Genomic DNA, 10,122 nt, shown 5'->3' on the forward strand with positions numbered 1-10,122 from the left:
CAGCACTCGAGGGGCGGCCCCCCCAGTGCCCAGCACAGGGGCACGCTCCCTGCCCTGCTCCTGCTGGCCACACCACTCCTGATCCAAGCCAGGATGCCGCTGGCCCTCTTGGCCACCTGGGCACCCTGCTGGCTCATATTCAGCCGCCTCTCGACCAACACCCCCAGGGCCTTTTCCACCCGGCAGCTTCCCAGCCATCCTGTGCTGCTTCTGCCGCTGTCCTCACTCAGAAGGCTAGAGAGGGGCGATGTGAGGAGGGCTTGAAATTACTGGTGGGGCTTTCAGGGGTGCTGGCAACAGAACAATTCAGAACCTGCAGCTGCTGGCAGCAGGAGCCAGTGAAGCCAGCCTGGAGAATTTCACAGCCTGGCCCTACAGCTCTGAGAGGGTCCTCGACCTTCCTTTTGGCTGCATGGTCTTTTCTGACACTGTCAAGGTGGATCTCATTGCAACACCACTCAGCATCTTTGCCTCCAGTCCAGGCCTGGGTCCCTCAGCTTTGTCCAGCTATGGGCAGTGACAATTCACCTCATGCCACAGACAATGCATGTTTTTTACCAGAACTTGAACAAAACAGGTTTTAAGCAATGGAATTGCCTCATCACTTGGTCCATCCAGTCTTTAGCCTCCAAGATTGCCTAGTAGGGTGGTTGGAGTGCTAGAGATGGGTTACTGTCTCTGGAGATGAGCCCAAACAGGCCGCTTAACAGCTGGGGCATGACCTACCTAGAGGGGAAGTTCTCATCTATAGCAGGAGTCTCATCTCACCTCAAATTCCTGGAAAAAAGCGTGGTTAGCACTTGCTGTCTTCATCTCATAGTACTGCTTGAAGTTCTGTACGGGAATTGGCCGATGGACATTTCTGCATGAAATGAAGTCCAGAGGAAAACTTGCCTTAGCTATGGGGAGGTCTGGCAGGTCAGTCAGGTGGCCAGTGAGACAGCCCAGCCTTGAGACCTGCATACCTGGATGCACACACATAGGGATGGTTTACAGCCCGCGTCATTGCCCGGGGAAGTGGGTCCAAGAGACCATTGTTTAAATATTGGGAGGGATTTCAGGATGGTGAGGATATTCTCCTACTGCAGAAACCTTGCAGAGGAGATGTGGACAATGCATTTCCACTTCCATTGACTTGGAATGGAGCTGGGCAATAAACACTGAACATGGGAAAGCCTAAAATTTAAAAAAATAACTGAAGGAGAGGAGACAGAGTTGGATTTTTCCTGAGTCAAAGCACAAGAAAGGAAGGAGGCGAAGGACTTTGGGACCTGCAGTGGGGACACGCAGAGAGGAAAGACTCCAGCGCTCACCTCAAGCTGTAGGTCACCATCTCTTGGGGCAGGCTGCTCTTCTTGCTTCTAGAAACAAAGCACAGGAGATGTTACTCCTCCCTGCAGCGCAGGGACAGATGCTGTGAGCTCATGGAGAGCCAGGCACGCTGCCTCACCCATGTGTAGGGTCCTGTGCATTAACTGCGCCCCAGCAGCTCCCCTCCCTCCTCTGCCTTTTGCTTTTCACAGAATCACACAGAATCCCAGCATGGCAAGGGTTGGCAGGGCCCTCGGGAGCTCACCCAGTGCCACCCCCCTGCCCAAGCAGGCTCACCCAGAGCAGGGGGCACAGGACAGCGTCCAGGCGGGGGTTGAATATCTCCAGAGAAGGAGACTCCACAGCCCCCCTGGGCAGCCTGGGCCAGGGCTTGGGCACCCTCCAAGTCAACAAGTTCTTCCTCACATTCAGCTGAAACCTCTTGTGCTTGAGTTTGTGCCCATGGCCCCTTGTCCTGGTGCTGGGCACCACTGGGAAGAGTCTGGCTCTGTCCTCGTGACCCCCACCCTTGAGATATTTGTACGTGTTGATGAGATAGTTCTGTGCCTGCCAGGCACAACTCCACTAGTGGGTGTCCTAGTTTGCCCAAATCTCATTTTATACCCTCTCACTGCTCTTCCTCCTGGCCTGCCGCTGAAGGTTGGGTGTCTCAGCCTGCACCCACCACGCAAGAGATGGCTCACCCTCACCTTTTTGCTCTGAGCTGTTTCCAGTAGACCAAAGCAAAAATAGCTGCAAGCGTCAAGAGAAATCCCACAACGATTCCAGCAATTGTCGGCATTGAGAGTGGAGTTGTGTCTGCACCAGATCCAGCAGCTGGCATCAAAGAGAGAGAACGGACAGGGGTAAGAGCCAGTAAATGGCGGCATTTAGTCCATTTATTATATTTGCTGCAGCCCACAATCTCCCTCTGGCTTGTGGCTGCCAGGTTGTCCATTACCTCTAACCTGCACGGCCAGGCAGGGAATATGGCATTCTCCGTCTTACCTGAGAACATGGTGAACGTCACTGCAGGGGCTACTGGGTCGTATCTGGTGAAGGCAGCGATGCTGAACCTAGGGCAAAGCAGAGCCCTGCCGTCAGGGGCGATCTGGGCTGAGCGCAGCACCCATGCCCCCAGCAGCAAAGGCCCAAGGGAACAGGGCAGCTGCCTCTGCTCTGAAACGCTGCCTTGGAAGAAGCTGGTGTTCTGGCAGGGGCTTAAGGAATGTGTGGAAATAGTCTCTTCTCCCTTTTCTGCCTCCTGGACAGACATGGGGAAGGACAACAGTAAGTAGGGAAAATCAGGTTGGGTTGACTTGAAAGAGCCGAGCCCGGGTGACTGTTTGAAATGGGGGCACCTCAGCTGGGAGGGCTGAGCCCCGACCTGGACCCTTCCCCTCACAGGCAGAAGTAGCTGGGGCTTCCTCTTCCCTGTGGGGGTCTGCCCCGTACCGGCCTCCTCCTGGGAGGGTGCACACCAAGCCTCACAGCGCCCTGCAGGGATGACTTCCTTCCCAGCAGGCAATCTGGAAGGGTAGGTCCTCTTCTGTACTAAATGCAAGCTAAGGCTTTCAGTCATAGCTTTGGATTTTAGCAGCCAAGAGTTTGTGGCGCCCAGCGTGAGTCCCCCTCCGGCAGCGCCCCGGACCCGGCTGCCAGGGCAAAGACCTCTTTGGGAACTGAGTCTGCAGATGCCATGGCAGGAGAGGTAAGGGCTTGTGGATAAACAGCTTGCTGAAGGTGGGCAGCGAGGGCTGGCTTTCAGCACGGAGGTGGGCTGTCAGAGGTACCTGCTTCTCCCCACACTACTGATGACTAATGAGGACAGCAGAACAGCTTCTGGGTGCATGTTGCGCAGGGTAGCCAAAGCGAAGGCAAGCTCTGAAGCCGTGCAAAAGGATCTTCTAGTCCCGAGCAGCTGGGCAGTGAAGTACGTGCTGTTGAATCACGGTAGCTGGGCTGATGGCATCCTGATGGCTCTGAATTCGCTGCTTCCCCGGGGGAGGTCGATGTCCAGTGAGAGTGGGACGGAGGGCAGTTGTACACTCTCAGACTGGCTGGACAGTGTTTGGGGTGGAGGGGTACCCTGCTGGGTTTGTGCTTTTCCTAAACTCCCCTCAAGGCTTCCGGCAGCTGCCAGAGACGGGTCAGGCAGATCTTGGTCTGGGCCAAGGCGTTGTAAGGCAGACCCAGCTTGCACCCAGGCTGGCCCGTGTGGCAGCCTGGTCGGCTGGAGCAGAAGGCCAGATCTGAGGCTGCTAGGGTTAAGCAGTAAGGCTTGCCCTGAGAACGAGTTGGGCAGGAGCCATTAGCAATAACTAGATGAGCTTGATGGGCAATCTCAGACCTTCTGAATGGATTGGAGACTCTCCCATGCCAGCCCAGGGATCACAACACCCGTGGTGGGGATGGGATGCGGATGTCTCATCATGCAATTCTCCTGCCAGGCATGACAAAACAGTACCTAGGGAGAGCCCAAAGAGCTGTTTGCTCCTGACAATCCTGCTCTGGGTGGGATTTCCAAGGGAATGGCTCTCTGGAAACTCCCTTTTTTTCCCAGGAGAAGTAGCCATCTCCCCCTCCCCTGGCACAGCCCAGTGTCAACGCTGATCGCTGTTCATGTGCAAATCTAAAGCGACTCCATAAGGATCAATGTCAGTTTTTCATGTAAGCACGGAGTCTGCACATAGCAGAAGCAGAGAGAGTGAAGCAAAAAGAAGACAGGAAGGGGAGCCAGCAGGTCTGAACCCAACACCAGGGACCTTGACTCCACTCACCACAAAACTTAAGGGCAGACCTAACTCCCACTGAACTGATAGGGAGAAGTGAAGCTCGCTGTCACGCACGCGCTCTCTCGTGCTCCTTCTCTTTTCCCAACACCCCCAGCAACTTCCGTCACTTGTCAGCCACCCGTGCTGTAAGTTTCTTTAAACTGAATTGGGACAGCCCTCCAGATTCCAGGGGATCCCTTTGCCAGAGGAATGCCCGGGGATATGGTCCCTGTTTGGTGAAGTTATGAGCTGCTGAATTAACAGAGGACTGGCTAAAGGTACGATTCTTTGTCTGTAGCAGAAAACCTGTTTTACCATCAACTATTTTAAAGGCACCCTGTAGCAAAACAGTGTGCTCATACATTCATGTTCCTGGATTCTATCTGCTGTCAAATACGGCCCTGAATCTATGAATATTGAGGTCCGTGTGTCTGTCTCAGGGGAACTCGGACCTTGGCCTGTGCGTTTGCCACCCTCAACCTTTGAGCCCCCAGCTGTGCAGGCACCACCTCAACCCATGTTTCTGAATTAGTTTCGGTTTTGCACTCCCTGAGGCTGCATGTGGCTCCGAGTCCCGTGCAAACCCCTGCAAATAACAGCATCTGGCTTAGTTCTTGCCCTGGAGGTGGACAACTGCCCAGCTCCTAGGGCAACTCATAGAGCCCTCGTCAGCCTCAGCTTTCACTTCTGCTCTCCCGCTCCCTGTCCACTTATGCTGTAGAATTCCCAGGTATTCCAGCCCCTGCATCCCTCAAATGCTGCCTGGTGGGGCAACCCCTGGGGTCCACTGCTGGGGCTCTGGGGAGCGCGAGGGTGAGGTGGCATCCAGGGAGCCGGTGGCACCTTGCAGGGACACCCACAGTCACTTTTATCCTCCAGCCCCTTCCCTGCGGGAGGGATGCTGACACCTCACCTGTACTGCTCGTTGGCTTTCAGCTTCCCGTTGCACGTTGCCCTGGACTGGCCGCACTCCTCTATTCCCACCGGCACTCGCCAGGTTTCGGGGGAGCTCCTGGGGCTCGGATGGAAGGGATTGGGGATTAGCACAGCCAGGTAGGAGTCCTCTGTCCCATAATAGTGGTCATACCATGTGCTGGACATGATGTCCTGGGTGGGCCTCAGCACTGAAGGGGAATGGATGCACAAGGTGAGAGTGGCAGCCCAGAGTGACGCCCCGGGACCTGCTGCCCTCCGGGGAGCCACTGGGGATCAGGATGTGCAGGGGCACTTACGTGAATCATTAGTGGTAGCAATGACACCATAGTACTCAATCTGGCCGTTCTCCTCGCTGAACAGGTCGGATGAAATGATAACCGTGGAGCTGGCCTCCACCTGGAAGATATCTGCTCGCAGGGGTGGAGGCAGGGCTGGAAGAGGAACCAGCAAGCACAGCCTGTTAGCGTGTCCTGCTCCCACAGACCCACCCCACACTGCTCAGCCTGTGACTGGTCCCAGCATCGCAGAGCCCTGACCCACTGCAGTTCAGTGCAGGACCACAGGCATCCAAGAGTCCCCACATCTAATCAGCAATACTGGGTGTCTTCTCCTGGGGCCTGTGGCAAGGCTGTGGGAAAGAAGGGGACTCACCCTCCACTGTTGTGTTGCAGAGCAGAGTCACAGCCCGGCTCCTCACTGTGTTCATGCCCACTGTGCTCACAACAATTCGGTACGATGAGTTTGGCCTCAGCCCCTCCAGACTGGCCTCGCTTGTAGGGATGCTCATGACATCCTTGGAGGTGGGAGGTCCATCAGAGAGTCTCTCTGTCACCACCTCATAAGCCTCCACATCTCCAGGAGAGCTGCTCCAATTCAAGTAAAGGCTCCTTGGCTCCGGTAGGCATCTCACACCCTCCACTGGGTTTGGCTCTGCAAAGGAGATGGGGCAGACCCTGTACTTAATGGGTCAGAGAAATCCCAGCCTCACCCCATGCATCAGCCCAGAGCCACTGTGGTCCTCTACTGCCTGCCCCAAGGTCCACGGGAGAGGAGCAGAGCCGGACACCTGTGACCCGTGAGCCTTCTCTGCCAAGGGCCACAGGACAAGGCCAATGGGTCAGGGCCTGAGCAGACGCCTTATAGGCGAAGCAGACCAATGGAGACCTCTGCAGAGTCCACTTTGCTTCACAGGGAGCCAGGCCATGAGGTGATGGCAAATCTCAGTGATGGGGCTAGCTTAGGGAGCTGGTGGCTACCAGAGGGTCACCTTGCTGGTTTGCCTTTCCTCCCACCCTGAAGACCTCCCATGGTTCTGTTGAACCCCAAGGGCTGATCCAGTCTTGAGCCACCCAAGGTGTTTCTCCCCCTTCCAGCCTGCACTCCCCCCGTCCCCTCGGCAGCGCATACCCACCCATCGGCACCGCCAAGGGTTTGGTGCTGCTCCAGTAGGGCCCGGCCACACAGCTCAAGGAGACAGAGTAATTCCTCCCTGGGACCAGCCCCTGGAGGAGGTGCTGGACCTGCCCTCGGCCAAGGGGGTGCCGCCAGGGCAGCGTGCTGTTCCTGGGGTCCCGCAGCCACAGCTGGCAGTCGTCCTGCTGTCCAGAGACACTGCGCCAGGAGATGAGCATTGTGTTGTTCCCTTCAGCCACCGCAGAGAGATTTTTGGGAACTGAGGGGGCTACAATGAAAACCAGACCAGGGGAGAGTTACTGGCATGCATGTACGCTCCTCCAGCCTGCAGAGACACGAGCAGAAGATAGGTAACATGCAGGGACAATTCATGTGTTCAGTGACAATATTTCTGCAGGTGCTGGCTGCCACTGCCAGAAATGACCTTTAAATGGCAATCGGAGGACATGCAGAGAGAGCAGCACAAGGAAGTGGGTTCTTCCTCCTGCTAATTAGCATTTTTCATTAGAGACCTGCCTGAGGGCTCTGCACATGACTCCCAGCACTCTGCCAGGGGCTGGCTGAGCATGGGAGCAGAGACCTCTGGATTCCCCAAAACAAAGTGCAGGGACTGTGGGGACAAGCACATGAAAAGGCTTATTGTGCTTATCTGCAATTTCCACATTCCTAAAAAAAAAAAAAAGCCCAGCCTCCCTTTATCCCCCATGCCAGGAATTTTCTGAGTGCCTGGGAGAAAGGCACAGTGGGGTGTCCCCCCCGGATCTAAGGACTCGTGGTCTCCCAGGCTGTGGGTGTCCTCCACCAGAGCAGCTCTCCGCGATCCCTTGCTCTTGTTCAGTTGCCCGTGCCTGGAGGAGCCAGCCCGTGTGAGCAGCGGGGCCATGAGTGGGACCTCTGCCCCCCGAAACAGCAACCACCGCCGCCCGACTGCTGTGGGCAGCAGCGCTGCCCTGCTCGCCCCTCCGCCGGCAGCTCGCAGAGCCCACGGTCCCGTTGCTGCGGTGGCACCCACAGCTTCCAGGCAGCAGCCCCAGCCCCGACCCCCTCCCTTCCCACCGCAGGTGCTGAGCCCGCCCGGCTGGGGAAGGCTGAGCCTCACGCGTGGCGCCAGGACCCCCAGCTCTTGGCACTTACTCGTCCAGTCGCTGATGTTCCCCGCAGAGGCTGCGTAGGGCCCTGCCACGGACACCACTTCCAGCAGGTATTTGTGTCCTGGAGCCAGGCCAGAAAAGGTGAATTTGCTGCTGCCTTTCCCGACAGACACGTTGGCTGCCACAGTACCTGACCCCGAGTGGTAGAGGAGGAGCCTGTAACTGTCTTGTCCCTGGGGTTCAGCTCGCCAGGAGACGCTCAGCCTGTTGGGATACCCCTGGTTCGTCATGTATACATTACGGGGTGCCAGGGGGTCTGCAGAGACAGGACAGGAGATGTCAGTGAAGGCTCTGTGGACATTGCCTGGTATCTGGGCGCTGTCCTCTGAAGGGATGCACCACACGGGACAGGGCACTTTGTCTCGGCTGCATCCACCAGCCTGGAGGCAGCTGAAAGCAGCTTCTGCAAGCTTCAAGCGGTGCTTATCTGAGCAGGGCCAGCCCTGTCCCAGCCGGAGCGAGACACCCAGGGATGGGAGAGGGGGGAGCACCAGGGAGGGGACGGTGCATGGCCCTGGCCCTGGCGGCTGCTCCCCGCTCTGAAGCGGAGCCCCGGGAGCTGCAGCTGATCCAATCCAGGCTGACGGAGCTGATGGTGAGGGTGGGCAGAGCCCCACTCAGTGCCATGGCACTGACGTGCCTTTGGGTTCAGGCAGGACTCGGGGTCTGCCACGAAGGTCGCGGGGCCGTGCCGTTTGCCATGAGCCTTCGTGGGGGCCCGGCGAGGCAGGCATCGCCCTCAAACCAGGGTACTCACACGTCCAGTTGCTGACATTCCCTGCAGGTGTCCGGTAGGGCCCTGCCATGGATGCCACCTCCAGCACATACTTGCTTCCTGGGGCCAGTCCCGTGAAGGTGAAGTTGTGGGTGTCTCCCCTCAGCAAGCGCACCGTGGCCGGGGGCAGCGGGCCTGGGGAGTCACCAGACCTGATGTTAGGGGCTGGAGACTGCGCAGAAGGAAACACGCCTGGCGGGATGCTGTGCAGCAGAACAGATGCTCCCTGAGGGCTGAGGCACGAAAGCCCGCTCTGGCGCACTCCTCCTCACTGTCCTCTTTTCCGTCCCCATCCCACCTCGCCTTTAAGGCTGCTCACCCTTTGTGGTCCCTCTCTGGGGAGTCACCAGACCTGATGTTAGGGGCTGGAGACTGCGCAGAAGGAAACACGCCTGGCGGGATGCTGTGCAGCAGAACAGATGCTCCCTGAGGGCTGAGGCACGAAAGCCCGCTCTGGCGCACTCCTCCTCACTGTCCTCTTTTCCGTCCCCATCCCACCTCGCCTTTAAGGCTGCTCACCCTTTGTGGTCCCTCTCATGCCAACCCTTTTTCATCCAGGCCACCCTCACCCGCATAGCCCAGCTGGAGAGCTCTGCATGCACACACGTCCTCCAGCACCCAGGGGTGCAGCTGCCTGGGCAGAGCTTGGCACAGCCTCTGCACTCTGTCCAGCCCTAAAATCTTTCTGGGTGGGGAGAAGTGCTGGACCCGTTCTCCTGGGAGGACTGCGGATCAGCATCCTCTACTACACTGATTCATGGACCTTTGTGGCAACATCATCCCTACCTGCTGGAGGAGCCTCAGCGAGGGTGTGAGTGCTGCTGTGTACGGGGGGGTGGGGCTGCACGGGCAGAGGGGTGTCCCCACGTGGGGACAGCTGGGGAACCCTGCATGTCACCAGCATGTACTCATGCACGTCTGCAGTTGGACATCCATGTGCCCGTGAGGGTAGCAGTGTGCCCATGCACGAACTTCTGCATGCTGCAGCCATGCACATGTGCATGCACGGGACCCCTGCAACCCCCCCAGCCCTCCTCAGGGCTGCCCAGTGGTGAAAAATCTCCCACCCCCCTGCAGAGGATGCTCCTCCGGGCACTCACGTGTCCAGCCACTGATGTTGGGCGCTGCTGCCTGGTACGGTCCAGCCGTGGCACTGGCCTCCAGGGAGTACTCGTATCCTGGGGCCAGGCCCATGAAGGTGAAGTTGTGGGTGTCTCTCCCAAGTGAGGCCGTAGCTGTCACGGTGCCCAGCCGCCTGTGGTACAGGGTCAGCACATAGCCATCTTGCTCCCCGGCTGCGGCCCCCCAGGACGCGCTCAGCCTGTCGGGGTGCCCCGTGCTCAGCCAGTGCACGGCGGCTGGGGGCAATGGGCCTGGGGAGGAAACAGGAGTCACTGCCAGGGCCACGTTCAGGCTGAGATGCTCCACGTCTGTGCCAAGCCTGTGCTGCAGGAGGTGGGTCAGCCCTGCAAGGTCCGGAGGGCTGGCTTTGCCCTTGACTCCAGGGATTGCCCCCTTCCTGGCACTGTGGATGGCTGTGGACTGCTCCCCAGGACATGGGTGGCCAGGCCATGGGGTCACGCACCGACTCCCCATGCTACATCCAGCAGGGCATGAGCACTAAGTGCTTGCCCGGGTGAGAGAGGAAGGCAGGACCTGGCCGCACCAGGAAGGGGGAGACCTGGTGGAGGACACCAGGCTGCCAGGAGAGCGTCACACTCACGTGTGCAGTGGGTGAGGTTGGGGGTGCTGGTGTGGAAGG

General features: G+C 58.2%; 1 protein-coding gene across 1 annotated transcript in view; it reads right to left on the reverse strand.

The window, feature by feature from the left end:
- Positions 1–10,122, reverse strand: part of LOC104122026 (receptor-type tyrosine-protein phosphatase V-like) — a 41,954-nt gene that overhangs the window by 12,430 nt on the left and 19,402 nt on the right. The window contains 12 exon segments of the mRNA XM_035889743.1: positions 769–862; positions 1,314–1,361; positions 2,022–2,148; positions 2,320–2,387; positions 4,999–5,209; positions 5,318–5,452; positions 5,673–5,951; positions 6,433–6,702; positions 7,569–7,841; positions 8,343–8,495; positions 9,461–9,733; positions 10,084–10,122. The exon segment at positions 10,084–10,122 is cut by the window's right edge and continues 4 nt beyond it. Coding sequence (XP_035745636.1) covers positions 769–862; positions 1,314–1,361; positions 2,022–2,148; positions 2,320–2,387; positions 4,999–5,209; positions 5,318–5,452; positions 5,673–5,951; positions 6,433–6,702; positions 7,569–7,841; positions 8,343–8,495; positions 9,461–9,733; positions 10,084–10,122 — 1,970 coding nt within the window.

Source organism: Egretta garzetta, unplaced genomic scaffold (assembly GCF_000687185.1).
Source record: "Egretta garzetta isolate BGI_Z169 unplaced genomic scaffold, ASM68718v1 scaffold202, whole genome shotgun sequence".
Classification (NCBI taxonomy): Eukaryota; Metazoa; Chordata; class Aves; order Pelecaniformes; family Ardeidae; genus Egretta; species Egretta garzetta.